This window comes from Salmo salar, chromosome ssa13 (genome assembly GCF_905237065.1).
Source record: "Salmo salar chromosome ssa13, Ssal_v3.1, whole genome shotgun sequence".
Lineage (NCBI taxonomy): Eukaryota > Metazoa > Chordata > Actinopteri > Salmoniformes > Salmonidae > Salmo > Salmo salar.
Genome location: NC_059454.1, coordinates 24,314,406 through 24,339,853, shown reverse-complemented (window position 1 = coordinate 24,339,853; position 25,448 = coordinate 24,314,406). Strand labels below are relative to the sequence as shown.

General features: G+C 45.5%; 1 protein-coding gene across 1 annotated transcript in view; it reads left to right on the top strand.

The window, feature by feature from the left end:
* LOC106566735 (cadherin-4) overlaps positions 1-25,448 on the top strand; it is a 512,548-nt gene that overhangs the window by 197,655 nt on the left and 289,445 nt on the right. The window contains exon 3 of the mRNA XM_014135075.2: positions 21,763-21,786. Within this exon, the coding sequence (XP_013990550.1) occupies positions 21,763-21,786 (24 nt within the window). The remainder of the gene's footprint in view (positions 1-21,762; positions 21,787-25,448) is intronic.

Genomic DNA, 25,448 nt, shown 5'->3' with positions numbered 1-25,448 from the left:
TGGCGTAGCCATGATTCAAGAGGCTGTAAATTAAAATCCCAGGTGAGGACATGCTGAATAATAATTACTGTATAAATGAACATGCACAATGTAATCATGTATTTTAACCTGTGTCTAATATGTAAATTGCGAACTTTGTATCCTAAAAGCACTGTGTGTAACCAGTTGCACATCCTTTGCTAGTTAAGATGCCAAAATAATAATTTATAGTTGAATGAACATGTAAGACAAGTTGAGCAAACACATCATTTTAAATTGACTGAAGTTGGAAATAAGTTTGGGCCAACACTTTTTTTTTTCAGGTAACACTTGGACCTAAAAGTTGTGTAAACTAAACAAAGTCTTAGGAACCAGTTACTTAATAATAATACTTTGAACAGTGCAGCGCTGACCTGTGCCCCTGACCTTCAGGAAAGCAGTGGTAATGAAACCTAATGATACAATGGCATCAGTGCTAATTTACACAGCAGCAGCTTGTGTCTGTGTGTCACAGGAGAAATGTGTCATACTACTCTGGTAATTACCCTGTGTCTCATCCTCCATTGCATCAGTGTCACTGTCTCCATTGCATGAGTGTCCTATTAGTGTAGGTGTCCATAGGGGTTAGTGAAAGTGTCACATTCACAGCAATGAAACACACACACACACACACACACACACACACACACACACACACACACACACACACACACACACACACACACACACACACACACACACACACACACACACACACATTATACCGCTCATCAATGCATACTGACATAAAATACATTTAAATCAGCTCAACATATATCACTACACTTCAAGGGCATTGCTTAAATGAATACATCCATATATTTAAAATGTTTTACTCACATGATCAGACAGTGGACAAGCTTAGACCACCCAAAGGATTTAGGCTACGTTTGGCCCTTTTCCCAGTTGATATGGATTAGATAACTAAAATAATTGGTGACTATTTATGCCTTATTCAGATCATATTTAAGTAATGTGTTGTTGCTTTTTTATTACCAGAAATGTCCATGGAATGTTTCAAGAGCGTATGAAGTATCAGCGATGGCGTTATTGTTCCCCTATCAGACACTATCTGGGATTGAGCATAACTGAGGCCTTTATTGATTAGAAACATGGAAATGGGTCGGAGGCGCCTGGAGAGCTTACTGACCTAAAGCATAATACCCTATATTAAGTAAAGTGGACACTCTTAACTATTGTTTTCACATCAGATAATATATTTTTATCGAGATAAACAGAGGGTTTTGTATTTATGAAATGCATGACGACGAGGGAGGTGGGTTTGGGCTTAGATGATTCAAGAGCATTTTGAACAGAGGCATAATACATTTAGCAAAGTAGCCACTCTTAACTATTATTCCTTGTTAATGCTCTAATAAGTGAAGGCTTAGCCGTATCTTAGCCGCTCATCACCACTGATTCAGGGGTAAAAAGAGGAAAAAATAAACACAAATCATGTAAAAAGCACCTCTGGGCCTCATCATTTCATCATAGTCCACAGTGCAGCCAGTAGTCTTCTCTGAACCCAGCAGACATACAGACAGATAGACAGACTTCCAATAATACTTCTATGGATGAGGAGAGATATGAGGATGGAGAAAAGGATGGAGTTGCTCTGGTAGTTGGCAGGGTTGGAAGAATAGGAGGAACATGAGGCTGGCAGTGGGTGAAGAGGAGGGAGGAGGAGTAGGAGGAGGTGGATGAAACAAAGAGAAATGGCATAAGGTTTGGTTGAGGAGAGATGAGTAGGTGGGGGGGGGGGTGCTGTACCATTTGATCAGCGGGTGATGGAGATTACTGATGGAAGAGGGCTTTGACTGAAGGTCACATCGGAAGCCCTGGCATTTTCAGCTGCATTTGTCACAGAGGAGAGAATAAATAAAGTTACGTTCATCTTGTATTTTATCTCGGCTTTCTCTCATTGCGTACAGAGAAAAGCAGAAAGAGAGATAAAGAGAGGCGGAAGGGATTGCTGCCATTAGATGATTCAGACTCGGCTAAGTAGGATTTGGGTAGTCTCCTGGTATTTATTATTAAAAAAGTTGACATTCCCTCATCTGATTCCCTCATTCCTTCATCTGAATTTTTAATGACAGATTTGATTTGATGGAGAAAAAAAAACATGATTTTCATTTTATTATTTCTCCCAAATGGCAGTACAGCTTATTTCTAGGAAGTATTCCCTCAGGCCAGTATCTGAAGGTGCAGTACAAGTGAGTCTATAGTACTGTATTATGGCCTTATATTTTCGTCTGGCTCCTTGTCTAGCTCCATCCTCCACACTGATAATAGGCTGAAGGACATCAGACTGTCCCTGCTCCAATATCCCACCAGACTGGCTGGAACACAGTCACCCATCTGGTGCTGGAGCCGTGTGTGTGTGTGTGTGTGTGTGTGTGTGTGTGTGTGTGTGTGTGTGTGTGTGTGTGTGTGTGTGTGTGTGTGTGTGTGTGTGTGTGTGTGTGTGCGTGTGTGTGCGCGGGCCTTTGCACTGGTGTGTGTTTGTGCATGCATGTGTGTGTGAGGGGGTCATTCTCCCCCCAGGCAGGGCAGAGTGCCCGTGGCCATACGACCTGGCTGCCCAGCCTCTAATATCTGATCAAGGACCATCTGCTGTTGGTGCGAGACACGCTCTCTCTCTGCCCCTGTCTCTTTCTGACCTCTCCAAGGAGAGGAAAATTAGACTATCAGGACACCATTAGAATAGCTCTGGTCACATTAGAAAGGACATGTTACAGGAGGAAATTAGATTACTCCCACTATGCTGCCATTTGTTTATTTATTATAGGCTATTTATTTGGGAAGATGCTCTCTCTCTCCTTCTCTCCTCTCTCTCCCCCCCCCCCTCTCTCTCTCTCTCCCTCCTCGTTCTCTGTCCCTTCTCTCGCTCCTCTCTCTCTCTCTCTCTCTCTCTCTCTCTCTCTTTGGAGTTTGAGTGTTTGGTGTGGAGGGCTCTGTCCTAACTTTCTTGATTATTTTCTTGGTCTTTTCTTTAAATTTTATTTTCTATGATGGAGGGTTAATGCACTCTTTTTTAAGCAGTATCCACTGGCATTTTTCAAAGTTAGGGTGGAAGAGGACAGAATTAGTTTCCTGGGGTTTGGAAGGTGTGGTGTGCGCGATGGCTTCTCAGCCTAGTGCGGAGGAGACGCTGTCGATACGGCATGGATTCAGGTGTGTTCCTGAGAATAGAGATAAAGTAGAGGAGGTTCTGCTTGCAGTCGATGACCAGGTAGTAGCTGAATTTATACATTCTGCTTATAGAATGAACAAAGCTGTGGTTGTGTTCATGAAAAGAGCACATTTGGTTGGTAGGCTAAGTGCTCGTGGAATATTTGTAAGGGGTGTGTTGGTGCCAGTTTCACCTCTCTCTACCCCTTCGACAAGAGTGGTAGTTGCAAATTTGCCTCCGTTTATTATGGATGATCAAATCAGGAAAGAGCTAAGTCGTTTTGGTAAGTTTGCTAGCGGTTTTCGTGTACTGTCGGCACTGTACTTTCAGGCAGAGGCCGTTAAGCACGTTGTTTCGTTCCGGAGGCAACTGTGTATGTTTCTGAATAACAATGAGCAACAGCTAAATGTGCATTTTAAAGTGAGGCATGGGGAAGGGCTCTACACAGGGTTTGCCAGCACAGCTTTGCGTGCCCACATAAAGGCTGTAGACAAGGTGAGGGCAAAAGCGCCAGTGGGGGAAATCGAGGTCAACATGCAGGGGGTAATGAGATGCAGACAGCAGAGGCTTGGCATAATCATGCCAGGGATGGTGTTGTAGATGAGGCTGGGCCTAGTCATGCAAGAGATGGTGTTGTAGATGAGGCTGGGCCTAGTCAGGCTAGAGATGGTGGGGTAGCTGAGGCTGGGTCTAGTCATGCTATGGATGGTGGTGTAGATGATGCGGGGCCTAGTCATGCTATGGATGGTGGTGTAGATGAGGCTGGGCCTAGTCAGGTTATGCTAGTGGATGAGGAGAGTATAGTGGGGAAGTGTAAGAGACTAGGGGGGAGGAGGAGGGTGTGGTCAAAGGCACCATGGAACCTTTGCCTGGTGGGTGGTCAGGATGGGAGAGGATGGAGATGAGGAGGAAAGTGAGTCTGAGGAAGAGGATGAGGATGAGGAGTTATTTTTTTCAGACTCCTCTTCAATGGGTCCGGAGCTGACAGCCAGTCAAGCAGAGGGGTCTAAGTACACGGTGAGAGAACTGACAAGGTTCCTGAATGAGACCAAGGGGGAAAAAGTTCATCTTGAGGCTTTCTTTTCTGATCCTAGAAAGTTTGTAAGATCAGTACAACATGCTATGAAAAATGAGGGGCATGGTGTCCTCTCACCCAGGAAACGGTTTAGGTTGAGAAAGTGGATCACAACAGTACTTAAGGGTCTACCTTCAGACACTGTTTAGATGTATAGTTTCTTTCTGACACTGGGGCTTTTTTAGCTTTGCTATTGGTCTCTTTCTTTGCTGGCTTTTCTCCCACTTCTTATGGAGACTCTTCGGGTAGGCTCGCTCAATATAAATGGTGCCAGAGATGCCGGAAAGAGGAGTGTGCTGGGTGAATATGTAAAACAAAAAAAAGTACAGGTGTTGTTTCTGCAGGAGACGCATAGTGATGAGTTGAATGAAGTCGATTGGGGGCTCTGGTGGAAAGGGGCAAGTGTGTTGAGCCATGGGACAAATTTTAGTGCAGGGGTGGCAGTCCTTTTTGTACCGGGTCTGTCTGTAAAAATTTGCTCCTCGAAGGAGGTGTGTAGGGGTAGGCTGCTTGTTGTAAAAGCAGAAATCAACAAGATGGGTTTTGTCTTTATAAATGTGTATGTGCCTAACACAGGTAGAGAGAGGGGGGTTCTATTTGGGTGTCTTGTCTACCTGTCTCTCACAGGTAGCACCTGAGGAGACGCTGGTGGTTGGCGGGGACTGGAACTGTACAATGGATTTTACGAAAGACAGAAATGGGGAAGAGTCTCATTCAGTGTCAGTGGGAGTGTTAAGGGACATCATTAATCAGTTCGACCTAGTGGATGTTTGGACCACTAAACATCCCAACACAAGACGTTATACATGGATGAAGGTTTTTGCGGCTAGGGTGAGTGCAGCCCGATTTGATCGGTTTTTCATGTCCAGGAATCAGAGCAATAGGCTCTTGGGCGCTACCATTCTACCAGTGGGGTTTTCGGGTCACCACATAACCATGGCTTGGCTGTCTATTTCACCAGGGCCCCGGCAGGCATCCTATTTGAAGTTTAATGTAAAGCTCTTACAAGATGCCACTTTTTGCTCAGGTTTCCAGACCTTTTGGGAAAGGTGGGGGCAGCGAAGAGAGGTGTATGAGTGTCAGGTGTCCCCCGGTCATGCACCGGGGGACACCTGGGTTAAAATTCTGGGGAATAATTGGACTGGACTTCTTATGCGTGTTGCGTGAATGCGTCGCGGTAGAGAATTGCTGATGAGCTGCCGTCGGGCGGCTCTGACTCTCCTGCCCAATAAAGGGGACTTGTGTGAACTTAAGAACTGGAGGCCTGTGGCATTGCTCTGTGCGGACTACAAGATATTTGCCAAGGTCCTCTCTAAGAGACTGAAGTCCCATCTGGACTCGATAGTACATAAGGCCCAAACTTATTGTGTACCGGGATGCTCAATGATGGACAACTTGTTCTTAATCAGGGAAATGTTGGACTTGTCGAGAGGTTCTAATGTGAACTTTCGACTGGTCTCTTTAGATCAAGAGAAGGCTTTTGATAGAGTGGACCATGAGTATCTGTTTAATGGGATGTCTGTGTTTGTGTTTGGGAAGAGTTTTTTGACCTGTTTGAAGCTGTTGTATGCTGGGGCGTCATGTATGGTCAAGGTGGGAGGGGGGCTCAGTAGGCCAGTCTGGGTGAGATGGGGCATTAGACAAGGATGCCCTCTATCAGGGCAGTTATATACACTAGCCATTGAGCCTTTTTTGGGCCTGCTACACAGGAGACTACAGGGAGTGTGTGGGACAGGCATGGGTGTGGTGACAGGCACAGCAGTGTCAGCATATGCAGATGACGTTTCTGTGATGGTCAGGGATGGTCAGGATATGCAGGCATTAGAGACTAGTCTGAAGGTGTATGAGGGAGCTTCCTCAGCTAAGGTAAACTGGGGCAAGAGCAAAGCTCTGTTATGTGGGGCATGGGGGGATAGGGTCCCTCTTCTTCTTCCAGGGGGTTTGCAGTGGGGTTGTGAAGGGCTTAAAGTATTGGGGGTGTACCTGGGCTCAGAGAGGTAGGTCAGGAAGAACTGGGAGGGGCTGTCACAGGCAGTGGTGTCAAGACTGGCCAGGTGGAGGTAGCTCCTGTCCCAAGTGTCATATAGAGGGAGGGTGCTGATAATCAACAACCTGGTGGCATCTTCCCTGTGGCATAAGCTGTCTGTCCTCAACCCCCCCACCGGTCTGCTCGCAGACCTGCAACGCAAGCTGGTGGACTTTTTCTGGTTGGGCCATCACTGGCTGAGGGCGGCAGTGTTGTACATGACCGTCCACGAAGGAGGACAGAGCCTGGTGGAACTGGAGAGCAGGGTGGCTGCTTTCCGACTAAAGGCGGCACAGAGACTGCTGTACCATACTGATGTTGGCTGGAGGGAACCAGCATGCGCACTGCTGAGGAGAGCTGGCAGATTAGGGTTGGACCGGCAGCTGTTCCTCATGAAGCTGGAGAGGCTGAGTACAGCATGTCTCTCAGATTTTTACTCTGCAGTGATGAGGGCCTGGCAGCTGCTAAGGCCCACACGAGAAGGGGGTGTGGAGCCTGGGCTGTGGGAGGAGCCTATCTTCCACAACCCAGCCATCCCTTTGAGATCGGTTCAGTCGGCCACCCTGCAGAGGCAACTGATGGCAGCGGGTTTACAAAGGCTGGTGACCTGCGACTGCTGGGAGAGGAGCGGTGGAAAACCCTGGAAGTCCTGGCACAACAAACAAGAATAATGTCTCTTAGGCTGCTGAAGAGATTCCTGGAGGAGGTCCAGGAGGCACTGTCTGAGCCAGTAAGGGGGGTGTTTGTGTGGCCAAAGGGGGAGGGGCCACCAATGTTTCCACCACTGCAGGTGACTGCAGAGACTGGAGATTGGCAAGGGGGTCTGGAGGACTTGTTAGATTTTAACACTCCGAGCCTGGGGGAGTTTGAAGGGGTGGGAGGTAAAGCCCTCTACAACCTCTGTGTTAAGGTGAGGAACATTAGGAGCCTAACAGGAGTGAAGGCACATCAGTGGCAGGGGGTATATGGGGCGGAGCGTATGGTGGGTTTTAGATGGAGGGGGCTTTACAAACCCCCAGTACCAAAGAGGTCAGGAATCTCCAGTGGAGGGTTCTACATGGAGCCCTGGCCACTAACAGCTGGTTGGTACGGGTTGAACCGGGAATCGGGCAGGGGTGTCCTTTCTGTGTTATGAAAGAAACTGTGATTCATGTGTTTTCTGTGTGCGCCAGGTTATAGTCATTAATGTCTCTGTTGGAATGTATGTGTGAGAGGTTGAGGGTGGTTTTTACTGTTGGGATGTTTATGATGGGGTACAGGTATTTGAATAAGGATAAGGCCAAATGTGTTTTGTTGAATTTTCTGTTTGCTCAGGCGAAGTTTGCTATTTGGTTAACAAGGAGGAACAGGGTCAAAGGTGGGGGGATAACAGACCCTTTACTATTATTTAATGGGATGGTCTCTGCGCGCCTTAGGGTTGAGTTTGAGTTCAATAGAATGATAAAAAGTGTGGAGATGTTTCAGAAGATATGGTATGTTGGGGGGGCTGTCTATATAGCTGGGGAAGATTTATTGGATATACGGTTGTAGTTATTGTGATGTGTAGTGTTTTGTATCGTGTGGTAGAGGGAAAGGTGAGTATGGTACATGTATGCAGTACAGGATATAAACTGCTCAAAAAAATAAAGGGAACACTTAAACAACACAATGTAACTCCAAGTCAATCACACTTCTGTGAAATCAAACTGTCCACTTAGGAAGCAACACTGATTGACAATACATTTCACATGCTGTTGTGCAAATGGAATAGACAACAGGTGGAAATTATAGGCAATTAGCAAGATACCCCCAATAAAGGAGTGGTTCTGCCGGTGGTGACCACAGACCACTTCTCAGTTCCTATGCTTCCTGGCTGATGTTTTGGTCACTTTTGAATGCTGGCGGTGCTTTCACTCTAGTGGTAGCATGAGAGTCTACATGGAGTCTACAACCCACACAAGTGGCTCAGGTAGTGCAGCTCATCCAGGATGGCACATCAATGCGAGCTGTGGCAAGAAGGTTTGCTGTGTCTGTCAGCGTAGTGTCCAGAGCATGGAGGCGCTACCAGGAGACAGGCCAGTACATCAAGAGACGTGGAGGAGGTCGGAGGTCGTAGGAGGGCAACAACCCAGCAGCAGGACCGCTACCTCCGCCTTTGTGCAAGGAGGAACACTGCCAGAGCCCTGCAAAATGACCTCCAGCAGGCCACAAATGTGCATGTGTCTGCTCAAATGGTCAGAAACAGACTCCATGAGGGTGGTATGAGGGCCCGACGTCCACAGGTGGGGGTTGTGCTTACAGCCCAACACCGTGCAGGACGTTTGGCATTTGCCAGAGAACACCAAGATTGGCAAATTCGCCACTGGCGCCCTGTGCTCTTCACAGATGAAAGCAGGTTCACACTGAGCACGTGACAGACGTGACAGAGTCTGGAGATGCCGTGGAGAACGTTCTGCTGCCTGCAACATCCTCCAGCATGACCGGTTTGGCGGTGGGTCAGTCACGGTGTGGGGTGGCATTTCTTTGGGGTGCCGCACAGCCCTCCATGTGCTCGCCAGAGGTAGCCTGACTGCCATTAGGTACCGAGATGAGATCCTCAGACCCCTTGTGAGACCATATGCTGGTGCGGTTGGCCCTGGGTTCCTCCTAATGCAAGACAATGCTAGACCTCATGTGGCTGGAGTGTGTCAGCAGTTCCTGCAAGAGGAAGGCATTGATGCTATGGACTGGCCCGCCCGTTCCCCAGACCTGAATCCAATTGAGCACATCTGGGACATCATGTCTCGCTCCATCCACCAACGCCACGTTGCACCACAGACTGTCCAGGAGTTGGCGGATGCTTTAGTCCAGGTCTGGGAGGAGATCCCTCAGGAGACCATCCGCCACCTCATCGGGAGCATGCCCAGGCGTTGTAGGGAGGTCATACAGGCACGTGGAGGCCACACACACTACTGAGCCTCATTTTGACTTGTTTTAAGGACATTACATCAAAGTTGGATCAGCCTGTAGTGTGGTTTTCCACTTTAATTTTGAGTGTGTCTCCAAATCCAGACCTCCATGGGTTGATAAATTGGATTTCCATTGATTATTTTTGTGGGATTTTGTTGTCAGCACATTCAACTATGTAAAGAAAAAAGTATTTAATAAGATTATTTCTTTAATTCAGATCTAGGATGTGTTGTTTAAGTGTTCCCTTTATTTTTTTGAGCAGTATATTTTGGTGTTTTATTTTTAGGGGGGGTGAGTTTTTTATGAAATGAGAATGTTTCATTAAAGAAAGACAAAAAGTGTCTTTCTCTCTCTCTCTCTCTCTCCCCATCAGCCTACCGTGTCCAACATGTAATGTGGCATCCCCCAGCTCTAAATCTGCACCTCCTAGAACCAAACAACTTGAATTGTGTTGAAGCTATTGGATTTGGTATATTTGTATTACTATTGACTGTGGCCAGTGACACATTGCTATCGATATTTACAGCCTGGGCTTTGGGTGAGAATGGAGAGATGTTCAGTGGGCGCACTGCAATTAGTTTGGAATTGGTTTTTATTTCAGTGCACCGGGCGCAGGCTAAATCTCAGGCCCCACACCTAAACGCCACAATTGTCACTGCAGTAAAGTGTGTGTTCAGCTGACAGGGGGAGTGAGTTACTGTGTGTGTGTGTGTGTGTGTGTGTGTGTGTGTGTGTGTGTGTGTGTGTGTGTGTGTGTGTGTGTGTGTGTGTGTGTGTGTGTGTGTGTGTGTGTGTGTGTGTGAGAGAGAGAGAGAGAGTGCATTTTGAGGTACTGTAGTTTCCATATTGTGTACTGTAGTTGCCATATTGTGTGATTATTAGCTTCCTGGCTTGCCAAATGTAGTATTTTCTTTCTCAAGAGGGTTCAATGCCACCTGTGAGAACAGAACAGTTACCTAGTGCGTAAAGCACCTCATTTAGCGTTGCAGCACTTTGTGTTTTCATTCCTCCTCCAAAGTAATAATTAATCCAGCTGAACCTGTGGCGCTAGCAAAATGTTTTCCATTTTCATTAATAGACAAGTCATTAGTACATAATGAGAGAGAATGCTGCTCTCTCCTCTCTACCCTGTGCTGTGCTGTATGTAAAGAGTGGAGCACAGAATACACAGCTGCATAACTAACTGCTAATTACTGCGCTACTATGCTTTCTACTCTCCTGTTCTCGTCCTTTCTTAGAAAGAGAGAAGGCATAGGCTTTTAAAACATTTAGCTTTTTGAATAATAGGTCATTGTAGGTTTTAGGGGGAGAGAGAGAAAAACAAATGTGATACCAAAAAGACATCTGTTACTAAGAGCCACTTGCTTCATTTTGTATGTGATGCTTAGAGGCAAATTGGATTGTTCCTTTAGCGTTTCCAAGGGAGACAGTTGGTTATACTTGTATTTTATACATGAGCACTGATGTGTTGCCGCTTTGTTAGACAATAGAGTGGCTATATTAAAAAGTATATTAAAAATAAAAAAATCATTCAACAATAAAAGGATGATAATTACAGCACCCCTGCCTCTGCTAACGACAGTACAGCCTGACACCCATGAACACCGCACTCTCAAACGCACCAGATTACCTCCATTCTCTGTGTGTGCTTTCAAAGAGCAAACACACTGCAAATAGCATCCACTACTCTTGACACACTCCAATCCACCAAAGATTGAGGGAAAATAATGAATGTGGAAGCTGCTGAAGCAGTCACCATGTGTCTATCGGAGAACCATCGACTCTGTGGCGGTGAACTCTCATCAGCGCTGTAATTTAGAGCTTCCTGGAAAAGGTGACATCTTCCTGTTTGCGTGGGCTGCCTGCAGCCTGCTCTCTGTCAGTGGAGAATAACAGCAGCGCTGACCTTTCTCAGCAGACAAGGGGGGAAAGAGCAACATGCATTGGGTGGGATCATGACCCAACATCAGCAGCCTCTCCCTCTTGTCTTAACAAGCACACTAGCTACCGCGCCTAACACATCCAGAGACGTAGAGAGAAGACACACGCTACCTTTGTTAAAATAACTACATGAAATTGAGAATAAAAAGAGAGAGAGAGTGGGAGAACAAGTGGTCAAATGTCCTGTTATTGTCATAACATGGAGTAGAAACCTGCCTCAGCAAGCATGTAGCTGAGCTAATGAATAAACATATAAAAAGAGAAGCAAAAAGTAAAGAGGACCTGTCTTGATACCAACAGTAATTGCCATGAGGCTGGGGGACTGTCTGCTTGAAACAATCCTCCCACCATGTGCATTGACACACCCAGCCAGTGGTCTTTCACCTCAGAGACTAGCTACACACAAGGCAGATTTTTGGCCTTCATTAGCAAAGATGTGATTAGCATGGATGTGACATCCCAAGATCTCAATCCAGAAGACTCGCTAATGAACTAGAACCCCTGAGTGAGGCAGTGGGATCTTCCCCCAGCGGAAGCCTGGCTAAACAGGCCTATCGTATGGCTTTGTAGGGTCTTATAGGACCAGCCATGGTCATGAGAAGCCACGACACCATCACTCAACCCTATCGCACTCATTAACTTTCAGGTCAGAGGTCAAGTGTGACCGGGGTCACCATCCGTCAATATGTGTCTTCCTGTGGGTTCATAACTGGCAGTAATGTTGTATCAACATGGCCAAGTTCACTCAGGTGGAACGAGGGTGATTAAGCAACAATAAACTGCAGTGTAGGAATTGATCCTAATTACATTAAGCTTCAATATATCAATGATGCTTAATTATCTGAGGACAGCTGCATTTGCTTATGTCCGCAGTCCTGTACATGCCCCTGACACACACACACAAACACGCTTTGTCTTCCCCGATATGGTTTTCATTTGTCTTGATGAAGTGGTGATTAGCTGTGAGGATTACTCTGTTCATGATGAGTATAAAATCAAAACCAATTTCTGTCTTTAATTAAAGTTATTCCCAGGGCAACCTCTGATAAGTCCGTAACTTAAAGAGGTCAATAGGAGACAGCTTTCCAATGCACTCTAATTCAATTACACTGTATCAGGATGTATAGGGGTACCGGTACCAACAGCAGATGGTCCTTGATCAGATATTAGAGGCTGGGCAGCCAGGCCGTATGGCCACGGGCACTCTGCCCTGCCTGAGGGGAGAATGACCCCCTCACACACACATGCATGCACAAAAACACACCAATGCAAAGGCATGCGCACACACACACACACACACACACACACACACACACACACACACACACACACACACACACACACACACACACACACACACACACACACACACACACACACGGCTCCAGCACCAGACGGGTGACTGTCCCAGTAACGAAATGCTATAAACATACCACCATTAAAAAGCAGCACTTTTCAGTAGTCAGAGCTGTAAAGGAGAAACTTGCCCATGTTTCAGTATGGTAGCAGCTAGCAGCACTATATTATAATCAAAACACATGGAACTGGTTGCACCAGCTGCATCTCAAGTTTAGCTGGGCTGCTTTAGATAGAACCAGCTGCATTGACCACACACTGTCCTCTGGACACACACACGCATCAACAAACACATGCATGCACACACACACACACACACACACACACACACACACACACACACACACACACACACACACACACACACACACACACACAAACTCACGCAGGCACACACACGCACCAACACACTTCCAGCTGCACGCTAGCTGCTGCTGCCCAGCTGTGTGCTCCTGCTGTGTGTATCGTGTGAAGCCCCAGGAAGACCCAGCTGCCCTCTCATTAAGTGCTTCTGGGAGTCAAAGACAGGAGAGGGGAATGGAGGGAGCAGAAAGGAGGGGGTGGTCACAGGAGTAGAAAGAGAAGAGGGGAGCTAGAGAGAAGGGAGCAAGGGAACATGAGAAGGAAAAGAGGGGAGAGGAGAAATCAGAGAGGAGAAGAAAGATAAATAACACGGAGGGGATGGCAAATGACAGGGAGAAAAGAGATGCAGGGAAGACGAGAGAGGGCGAAGAGTAGGAGGGAGAGAAAGAGATTCACACCCTCAGCGGTGAAAGGCTATTTTGAGGCTTCTGTCCCCTTTGGTGATGTATGCCCATAAAATGATGTCTGCAGGGCGCTCTCACTCTCATAACAAGGAGAGATAGAACCCTTCACTTCTGGACAGTCTGACTCTTTACACTCCTCCAGCAACCCTTGAAAACACAACAACCCAGCACTCCAAAGCGGCTGACTGGTGTTAGTCCTGGGAGAGATTAGTTCTCAGGGGTGTCCACAGAGTCTTATTTTCTCTCACTGCTTAAATTTGATACATTCCAGCTACATCTCCATATTGCATTCCAGAGAAAGAGAGAGAGAGAGAGTATGCTTCTCTTGAAAGGGGTTTGAAACATTATTATTCAGACCTCATGGTTTTGCTCTATGAGTTTCGGAACGACTCAGAGAAGAGATATTTGTGAGGCCACTTTTACTACACTTGAATCTAATCTCACATTCATGAACAATAACCATTTCAACAATAGCCTTGAGTAACCTACTGCAGGCAGTAAGGCAAACCAATATAGGCCATGACTGCGTTGCAATCCTAGTTGACAGTGAATATTACTCAATTATGTTATTTATTATATTTATTTTAATTATTTTGTAGTTGTTCATAAGTAATATGCTCATTAAAATGCATAGATTTCTAGATGCATATAAATCCCTAGATGTGAATGGCTGATCAGTGTTGTAAATGTCAACACACGTGTTCCTGTCAATGCCTGATTAGATTGTAGGTCAAGCACAATGTTAGACCATCATCCTGTGTCGTATATCTTTCCACTATAGTACCCAAAAGACAAGAAACAAAACATTGAACCTTCATAAACATTCATACTATTTCTGTGTCTCTCCTCTCTGAGAAAAAGGAGAACAAAAGACAAACAGAGAAAGTGGAAAAACGATATTGAGAATTACAACTTAGTCCTTTGTTTCACCACTACTTTTGGTGTCCCCGTGCATGCAATCCATATCAGGCCTGGCATTACCTGAGCTTGCATAAACCTGCTGCAGAGTAGGATAGACTGGGATCACTGTATTGACGAATAGCCTTATTTGCATAATACCCAACCACAGGAGGCTAGTAGTGGGCGTCAAAATGCCACTCACATATTCACTGGAATTTAGCCTCCAAATCAATTTAAGCCACCGGCGACACAGGCAAGAAACCAGCCAATCGATGGTCTGAGGGGAAAAAGAGCTTTACCTTTCAAACAGCTTAATATCTCTCTGTATACAGGAGGCCGTCAAAGGGCTTTATTATGCAACATATTGATGTGTGTTAAGAAGGAAAAAGTGTTTGTCATCTATCATTGTCAGCTGCTGCTGGTAAAGCAAACTATCATTACAGCACTATTTCTTTCTTCGGAAGCTTCGGAAGTCGGAAGTTCACATACACCTTAGCCAAATACATTTAAACTCAGTTTTTCACAATTCCTGACATTTAATCGTAGTAACAATTCCCTGTTTTAGGTAAGTTAGGATCACCACTTTATTTTAAGAATGTGAAATGTCAGAATAATAGTAGAGAGAATGATTTATTTCAGCTTTTATTTCTTTCATCACATTCCCAGTGGGTCAGAAGTTTACATACACTCAATTAGTATTTGGTAGCATTGACTTTAAATTGTTTAACTTGGGTCAAACATTTCGGGTAGCCTTCCACAAGCTTCCCACAATAACTTTGGTGAAATTTGGCCCATTCCTCCTGACAGAGCTGGTGTAACTAAGTCAGGTTTGTTGGCCCCCATGCTCACACACACTTTTTCAGTTCTGCCCACAAATTTTCTATGGGATTGAGGTCAGGGCTTTGTGATGGCCACTCCGAAACCTTGACTTTGTTGTCCTTAAGCCATTTTGCCACAATTTTGAAAGTATGCTTGGGGTCATTGCCCATTTGGAAGACCCATTTGCGACAAAGCTTTAACTTCCTGACTGATGTCTTGAGATTTTGCTTCAATATATCCACATAATTTTCCTACCTCATGATGCCATCTATTTTGTGAAGCGCACCAGTCCCTCCTGCAGCAAAGCACACCCACAACATGATGCTGCCACCCCCGTGCTTCACGGTTGGGATGGTGTTCTTTGGCTTGCAAGCCTCCCCCTTTTTCCTCCAAATGTTACGATGGTCATTATGGCCAAACAGTTCTATTTTTGTTTCATCAGACCAGAAGACATTTCTCCAAAAAGTAAGATTTTTGTCCCCATGTGCAGTTGCAAACCGTAGTCTGGCTTTTTTATGGGGGGTTTGGAGCAGTGGCTTCTTCCTTACTGAGCGGCCTTTCAGGTTATGTTGATATAGGACTCGTTTTACTGTGGATATAGATACTTTTGTACCTGTTTCGTCCAGCATCTTCACAGGGTCCTTTACTGTTGTTCTGGGATTGATTTGCACCTTTCGCATTAAAGTATGTTCATCTTTAGGAGACAGAACGTGTCTCCTTCCTGAGCGGTATGATGGATGCTTGGTCCCATGGTGTTTATACTTGCGTACTATTGTTTGTACAGATGAACATGGCGTTTGGAAATTGCTCCCAAGGATGAACCAGACTTGTGGAGGTCTACAATTCTTTTCTGAGGTCTTGACTGCTTTCTTTTGATTTTCCCATGATGTCAAGCAAAGAGGCACTGAGTTTGAAGGTAGGCCTTGAAATACATCCACAGGTACACCTCCAATTGACTCAAATGATGTCAATTAGCCTATCAGACGTTTCTAAAGCCATGACATAATTCTCGGGAATTTTCAAGCTGTTTAAAGGCACAGTCAACTTAATGTATGTAAACTTCTGACCCACTGCAATTGTGAAACAGTGAATTATAAGTGAAATAATCAGTTATTATACAATTGTTGGAAAAATTACTTGTGTCATGCACAAAGTAGATGTCCTAACCGACTTGCCAAAACTATAGTTTATTAACAAGAAATTGGTGGAGTGGTTGAAAAACGAGTTTTAATGACTTCAACCTAAGTGTATGTAAACTTCCGACTTCAACTGTATATATATATATATAAATAAACTTTTGAACGCTACAGTTCAAAAGTTTGGGGTCACTTAGACATGTCTTTGTTTCCATGAAAACATATGAAATGAGTTGCAAAATAAATAGGAAATATAGTCAAGACGTTGACAAGGTTATAAATAATGATTTTTATTGAAATAATAATTGTGTCCTTCAAACTTTGCTTTCATCAAAGAATCCTCCATTTGCAGCAATTACAGCCTTGCAGACCTTTGGCATCCTAGTTGTCATTTTGTTGAGGTAATCTGAAGAGATTTCACCCCACGCTTCCTGAAGCACCTCCCACAACTTGGATTGGCTTGATGGGCACTTCTTACGTACCATACGGTCAAGCTGCTCCCACAAGAGCTCAGAAGGGTTGAGATCCGGTGACTGTGCTGGCCACTCCATTATAGACAGAATACCAGCTGACTGCTTCTTCCCTAAATAGTTCTTGCATAGTTTGGAGCTGTGCTTTGGGTCATTGTCCTGTTGTAGGAGGAAATTGGCTCCAATTAAGCGCCGTCCACAGGGTATGGCATATCGTTGCAAAATGGAGAGATAGCCTTCCTTCTTCAAGATCCCTTTTACCCTGTTCAAATCTCTCATATTACCACCACCAAAGTACCCCCAGACCATACATTTACATTTTAGTAATTTAGCAGACGCACTTATCCAGAGCGACTTACAGTAGTGAATGCATACATTTCATACATTTTTTCTCCGTACTGGTCCCCCATGGGAATCAAACCCACAACCCTGGCATTGCAAACACCATGCTCTACCAACTGAGCCACACGGGACCACCATCACATTGCCTCCACCATAGTTGACAGATGGTGTCAAGCACGCCTCCAGCATCTTTTCCTTTTTTCTGTCTGCGTCTCACGAATGTTCTTCTTTGTGATCTGAACACCTCAAACTTAGATTTGTCTGTCCATAACACTCCCAATCTTCCTCTGTCCAGTGTCTGTGTTCTTTTGCCCATCTTAATCTTTTCTTTTTATTGGCCAATCTGATATATGGCTTTTTCTTTGCAACTCTGCCTAGAAGGCCAGCATCCCGGAGTCACCTCTTCACTGTTGACTCCTCGTTCTATTCTGGTTAGAGCCAGTTTGCGCTGTTCTGTGAAAGGAGTAGTACACAGCGTTGTGCGAGATTTTCAGTTTCTTGGCAATTTCTCGCATGGAAAAGCCTTCATTTCTCAGAACAATTATAGACTGACGTGTTTCAGCAGAAAGTATTTTGTTTCTGGCCATTTTGAGCCTGTAATCGAACCCACAAATGCTGATGCTCCAGATACTCAACTAGTCTAAAGAAGGCCAGTTTTATTGCTTCTTTAATTAGCACAACAGTTTTCAGCTGTGCTAACATAATTGCAAAAGGGTTTTCTAATGATCAATTAGCCTTTTAAAATGATCAACTTGGATTAGATAACACAACATGCCATTAGAACACAGGAGTGATGGTTGCTGATAATGGGCCTCTGTACGCCTATGTAGATACTCCATAAAAAATCAGCCGTTTCCAGCTACAATAGCCATTTCCAACATTAACAATGTCTACACTGTATTTTTGATCAATTTGCTGTTATTTTAATGGACAAAAAATGAGCTTTTTCTTCAAAAACAAGGACATTTCTAAGTGACCACAAACTTTTGAATTGCACTCAAGGCCATAAACAAACAGGACAATGCAAATGTTAAATGTGCAACCAGAGAAAATAAAAACTCGAGACCACCTTTAATCCACACACAGAAACACGTACAAAGCTCGCCCTCCATTTGGCAAATCTGACCATAATTCTATCCTCCTAATTTCTGCTTACAAGCAAACAGTAAGACAGGAAGCACCAGGGACTCGGTCATTTAAGAAGTGGTCAGATGACGCAGATGCTAAGCTACAGGACTGTTTTGCTAGCACAGACTGGAATTTGTTCCGGGATTCTTCTGATGGCATTGAGGAGTACACAACATCAGTCACTGGCTTCATCAATAAGTGCTTCAATGATGTTGCCCCCACATTGACCATACGTACATACCCCAACCAGAAGCCATGGATTACAGACAACATCTGCAGTGAGCTAAAGGGTAGAGCTGCCGCTTTCAAGGAGCGGGCCTCTAACCCGGACACTTATAAGAAATCCCCTCAGACGAACAATGAAACAGGCAAAGCGTCAATACTGGATGTGTCAGGGCTCGTTAGCTATAACAGACTACAAAGGAAAACACAGCCGTGAGCTGCCCAGTGACACGAGCATACCAGACAAGCTAAATTACTTCGATGCTCGCTTCGAGGCAAGCAACACTGAAGCATGCATGAGAGCATCAGCTGTTCCGGACGACTGTGTGATTACTATCTCCGTAGCCGATGTGTGTAAGACCTTTTAACAGGTCAACATTCACAAGGCCACAGGGCCAGACGGATTACCAGGACGTGTGCTCCGAGCATGCGCTGACCAACTGGCAAGTGTCTTCACTGACATTTTCAACCTGTCCCTGACTGAGTCTGTAATACCAACATGTTTCAAGCAGACCACCAGACCACCACGTCTGTATCCATGAAGTGCTTAAAATGGCTGGTCATGGCTCACATCAAAACCATTATCCCAGAAACCCTAGTCCCACCCCAATTTGCATACCGCCCCAACAGATCCACAGATGATGCAATCTCTATTGCACTCCACACGGCACTTTCCCACCTGGACAAAAGGAACACCTACTTTAGAATGATATTTATTGACTACAGCTCAGCGTTCAACACCATAGTGCCCTCAAAGCTCATAAATAAGTTAAAGACCCTGGGACTAAACACCTCCCTCTGCATCTGGATCCTGGGCTTCCTGACGGGCCACTCCCAGGTGGTAAGGGTTTGTAACAACACATCTGCCACACTGATCCTCAACACGGGGTCCCTCAGGGGTGCATGCTCAGTCCCCTCATGTACTCGCTGTTCACCCACGACTGCATGGCCAGGCACGACTCCAACACCATCATTAAGTTTGCCGATGACACAACAGTGGTATGCCTGATCATCGACAAGACAGCCTATAGGGAGGAGGTCAGAGACCTGGTTGTGTGGTGCCAGAATAACAACCTCTCCCTCAACGTGATCAAGACAAAGGAGATGATTGTGGACTACAGGAAAAGGAGGACCGTGCACATCCCCATTCTTGTTGACGGGGCTGTAGTGGAGCAGGTTGAGAGCTTCAAGTTCACTGGTGTCCACATCACCAACAGACTATCATGGTTCAAACACACCAAGACAGTCGTGAAGAGGGCACAACAAAGCCTATTCCCCCTCAGGAGACTGAAAAGATTTGGCATGGGTCCTCATATCATCAAAACGTTCTACAGCTGCACCATCGAGAGCATCCTGACTGGTTGCATCATTGCCTGGTATGGCAACTGCTCGGCCTCTGACCGCAAGGCACTACAGAGGGTAGTGCGTACAGCCCAGTACATCTCTGGGGCCAAGCTTCCTGCCATCCAGGACCTCTATACTAGACGGTGTCAGAGGAAGGCCCTAAAATATTGTCAAAGACTCCTGCCACCCTAATCATAGACTGTTCTCTCTGCTACCGCGCGGTACCGGAGTGCCAAGTCTAGGTCCAAAAGGCTTCTATACAGCTTCTACCCCCAAGCCATAATTCTCCTGAACAGCTAATCAAATTTACATTTACATATTACCTCAATTACTATCCTGTGCCCCTGCACATTGACTCTGTACCGGTACCCCCTGTTTAAAGCCTCGCTACTGTTATTTTACTGCTGCTCTTTAACTATTTGTTATTTTCACTTAACACTTATTTTTCTTAAAACTGCGTTGTTGGTTAAGGGCTTGTAAGCATTTCACTGTAAGGTGTACACCTGTTGTATTCAGCGCATGTGACAAATAACATTTGATTTGATCTATTTTTCTCTCCTTCTCCCTCCCATCTCTCTTTCTCTGTGGGAATGGTAAATAAGGCCTGGGAAGGTTGTTAGGAGGGAGACAGACAGGCATGCAGGCAGCCCCCTGATAAAGTGTGCTTGCCAGAACCTCTCTATCTGGCATGCTCTCTCCCTCTCTTTTAGTTGTAATTGAAGGTGGTTGAATTTACTCTGTTGGCCTGCGTCAACAGAGTCTCATGTTCAATTATTGAGCATGACAAAATTTGTTTGAAAGGTTAGTGCTCTTTCCCATGTTTTCCTATATCCCTTTCATTGAGGGATTGGCGAGATATAACAAGCTTCAGATAGAAGTCTTACTGTTTCATTCTAGATGTGTAGACCTTTTATCAACTGCACTCATGGCTACACGGTTTCTCCAATGGAGACGACAGAGTTGGCATGATAGGATGTGGTATGGCACCAGAACATGCCAACACCAACTGTACCAGTTTGCAGAGGATTTTCTCTCCAGCGAGGGCCATCCCACTACTGTGAAGCTACAGTAACAGACAGTCAGACCCATGTAATAACCAGCTGGGCAATATTGGCCCAAATCCTCCTGAACACCTCACCAAACAAAAAGCAGCAAGCCGTTAACTTCCACCCAATCCCACGCCGCGCTGCTTTGATCTACACCGACGCCACAATGGAGGCCATTTTTATTAATTTTTTCTGGCAATTAGGCAAAGCAGCAGATTATCTTCCTTTCAGCCCAACCTCTCTCGCTAATCCACCCGTATTCAATTATTACAGGCCTCCCCTGTCTGCGGCTGTTTGGGCTTCTAGCTCGTCCGGCCAGTACACAAATGCGTTTAAGGATTTGGACTTCCGAGATTGCAACAGAAGAACGTATTTATTTTCGCATTCCTCATGACTTTTCAAGTCTATTAAATAAAAATGAAACTTTGGGAGCTTCCAAACAGTGTTGTGGTAAATATTTTATGAGAACAATAAGGTAAATGTCCCCTCTGTTGTCGTGACACTTAAAACAAGAGTGCCTCTACAACCCTCCCACTAAAAAATGTTAATGTTTTCATCCCCAAAAGAATGTGGATTGTGTTCTCACAAAGCCAAGATGTTATTGCTTTACTTATTCAAAATCTCCACTCACAGTAACTTATATGATGGATTGCAGTTGACTGGGAATTTCATGCATTCTCAGCTCTTCACTCTCTAGGCCTCCATTTCTTTGTCTTGGTGGGATAGATCAGAAAGAATCTCCTTCTGTCAGTCTCTTCTCTCTTTCTCCACCTCTCTTCCCCTCTCTCCATCTTACTCCCTCCCTCCCTCTCAGGATGGTTGAAAGGCAGCAGTACTGTGTGTGTGTGTGTGTTGAAGTGGAGTGGTTGTGCTGTTGGAGGGCTGAGATGAAAGACCCCCTGACTGTGTTCTAACGGCCCCCTTCTGTTTACCCTCCTGGGCCACGACGTTGTTCCCCTCCCAGCGAATCACTGACTGCTGCTGTCATCTCCGCCATTTGATATGTCTCAGAGACAACAGCCTGTCAACCGCTAACACACTCCTCTCTTTTCTCTCTCCCTTTCATCTACAGATTCCACCGTGTCATCTCCGAAAGGTAAAGCAACACACAATCAGTCACCTGTGTCCCTCCGCTGTTTGAGACGTGGTGTGTGTGTGTGTGCAGCAGCAGCTGTGTGTTTGTTCTCAACTACTGTTTATCATCACTTATACCTAAGGTGTTGGCGATTTGTGTCGCTGATAACATGGTTCCCATACACCCACCCATACATTATAGCCAATAGCATTGCTCCATACATTACATTAGTAATATATAATCCACACTATTTGCATCACTGATGACTCAGACTCTCTGTGACCCTCATCACTTATGGCAGTGTTCCCCAACTCCAATCCTCCAGTACCCCCAACAGTACATCTTTTTGTTGTAAACCTAGACAAGCACACATCATTCAACTCATCGAGGGCTTAGTTGACAAGTTGAATCAGGTGTGCTTCTCTAGGGTTACAACACAAATGTGTGCTGTTGAGGGTACTGGAGGACTGGAGTTGGGAAACACTGGGTCATAGCATGTACTGTAGGTAAAGCCTTGTGTATGTTAATGTGTGGGTGGACAGCAGAGAGAGTGATTGTGTTTCTCAGTATACCTGGGAGGTGGGGTAGGGTTGGTTGGTGGGAGGGGCGGGGCTGTCTGTCGGGCTGTTTTGATGGGGGGGATAATGATCAGAGTAGAAGCTGACATTGTGAACAGCTCCGGGGGGCTCGTTCTGAGTGGCAGCACGGTGCAGGTATATGCATCAGGACGTTTCATCCCTTTACTCTGTGTAATGAAGATGACGGCGGAGGGCGTGTCATAGCCCGCATCCTGTGTTATTGCACCGGTGGAGAGGACAATACACAATCAGTCGTGCTACTTTACAGTTGATGAACTTGACTTTGTTCAAACTTTGTTTTCGGACACTTTGTTTTTAATGAAGGTATTGTTGTTTTTACTGCAGTAGTGTGGAGGGAGGCAGCATCTTTTTTTCCTCGAGGGAACATTGTCTTGGTAACTCCTTAACATATTGTGACACACACTGACTAAGTATACTCACACATACCGTACACGGCGTCTACTGTACATAGCCATATCGGCAATGTGCTTGATACCCTCACAAAAGGCACGTGTTTGATACACACACAGTAACACACACGTGCACACACACGCACACATTCACACACTGGTTTTCTTCGTATGTGTGTGCTTTGTGCATGTGAGTCTATGCATGTGTGTGTCTGCATTTGTGTGTGTTCGTGCGTGCGAGTCTGAACGTGTGTGTGTGTGTGGGAGAGTCTGCACACGTGTGTGTTGTCAGGCGGCTCTATAAAGCTAAGTGACATGTGGTGCGGCTGCACTGTGTAGTCTGATGAATGTTGAGTAGGAACAGAAGCTGGTGTGGTGTACATCATCTCTCTACAGACACACCCCTGTATGCTGCTGAAGGAGAGACACATAAATAAGGCCATCCACTGCACCCTGTGTGTGTCCCTGTGTGTGTGTGTGTGTGTGTTTGTGTGTGACATACAGGCAGATACACGCCTTATTTTAACACACTCCCCTTGTCCCTCAAACGTTTACCCAGCGCACTCAAATACCCACACATAACTGTATAGAGGGATGGGTAACTATTCATTCACACACAGTGAGTTATGGAGGGATTTACAGATATGACAACACCATCGGTACTGAGGAGCCTTTGGGCCTTGAGCTGAAGATAAGACATAGGGTCTCATATCTCTCTCTCTCCTATCGTCTTCTCTCCTTGTCTCTCGCTCCTGTGTGTGTGTGTGTGTGTGTGTGTGTGTGTGTGTGTGTGTGTGTGTGTGTGTGTGTGTGTGTGTGTGTGTGTGTGTGTGTGTGTGTGTGTGTGTGTGTGTGTGTGTGTGTGTGTGTGTGTGTGTGTGTGTGTGTTATACCCCTGTAAGGGGGAAATATAGAAATAAATCACACAGAGGTTTAACTTTGGCTTCAAGTCACTTGTAATGAGTGAGCTGGGAAGCCCTGTGCGCCATTATAGGAATTCCTAGGTATAACCAGTCAGATCAAACAGACATCACTAGAGCACACAGATGGTATTATTAACATTAAGATAACTGAATAGCTTATTGGTACACATTATAATGCTGTATTATTATATTGTTATTATTAAGGCACATTTCATTATATCACGTGTGAGCATGTGTGTTGGCAGTGTCAACCACTCATCAACCCTGCCCAATCCTGAGTGGCAAAGTTACAGTTTTGACTTACATCTTCTTGAAAATCTATGGGAAGACTTGAAAATTGCTGTCTAGCCATGATCCACAACATTTTGACAGGGCTTGAAGAATTTTGAAAAGAATAATGGGCAAATCAAATCAAACTTTATTTGCCACATGCACCCAATACAACAAGTGTAGACTTTACCGTGAAATGCTTACTTACAAGCTCTTAACCAACAGTGCAGTTCAAGAAGAAGAAAATATTTACCAAGTAGGCTAAAATAAAAAGTAACACAATAAGAATAACAATAACGAGGCTATATACAGGGGGCACCGGTACCGAGTCAGTGTGCAGGGGTGCAGGCTAGTTGAGGTAATATGTACATGTAGGTGGGGGTGAACTGACTATGCATAGGTAACAAACAAACAGCGAGTAGCGGCATTAAACAAGAAGGGGGGGTGTCAATTTTAAATTGCCCGGTGGCGATTTTGATGAATTGTTCAGCAGTCTAATGGCTTCGGGGTAGAAGCTGTTGAGGAGCCTTTTGGTTGGCTCTTGGCGGTACCGCTTGCCGTGTGGTAGCAGAGAAAACAGTCTATAACTTGGGTGACTGGAGTCTCTAACAACTTTATGGGCTTTCCTCTGATACCGTCTATTATATCGCACTACCCTCTGTAGCGCCTTACGGTCAGATGTCGAGCAGTTGCCATACCAGCCGGTGATACAACCGGTCAGGATGCTCTTGATGGGATGGTGCAGCTGTAGAACCTTTTGAGGATCTGGAGGCCCATGCCAAATCTTTTCAGTCTCCTGAGGGGGAAAAGGTTTTGTCATGCCCTCTTCACGACTGTCTTGGTATGTTTGTTGGTGATTTGGACACCAATGAACTTTAAACTCTCGACCCGCTCCACTACAGCCCCGTCGATGTTAATGGGGGCCTGTTCGGCCTGCCTTTTCTTGTAGTCCACGATCAGTTTCTTTGTCTTGCTCACATTGAGGGAGAGGTTGTTGTCCTGGCACCACACTGACAGTTCTCTGACCTCCTCCCTATAGGCCGTCTCATCATTGTCGGTTATCAGGCATACCACTGTTGTGTCATCAGCAAACTTAATGAGGGTGTTGGAGTCGTGTTTGGCCATGCAGTCATGGGTGAACAGAGATTACAGGAAGGGACTAAATACACACCCCTGAAGGGCCCCAGTGTTAAGGATCAGTGTGGCAGACGTGTTGATGCCTACTCTTACCACCTAGGGGTGGCCCGTCAGGAAGTCCAGGATCCAGTTGCAGAGGGAGGTGTTTAGTCCCAGAGTCCTTAGCTTAGTGTGTCACGCCCTGACCTTAGAGATCCCTTTTATTCTCTATTTGGTTAGGTCGGGGTGTGACTAGGGTGGGAAATCTATGTTTTCTATTTCTTTGTTGGCCGGGTATGGTTCTCAATCAGAGGCAGCTGTCTATCGTTGTCTCTGATTGGGGATCATACTTTGGCAGCCTTTTTTCCCAACTTTGTTTGTGGGAT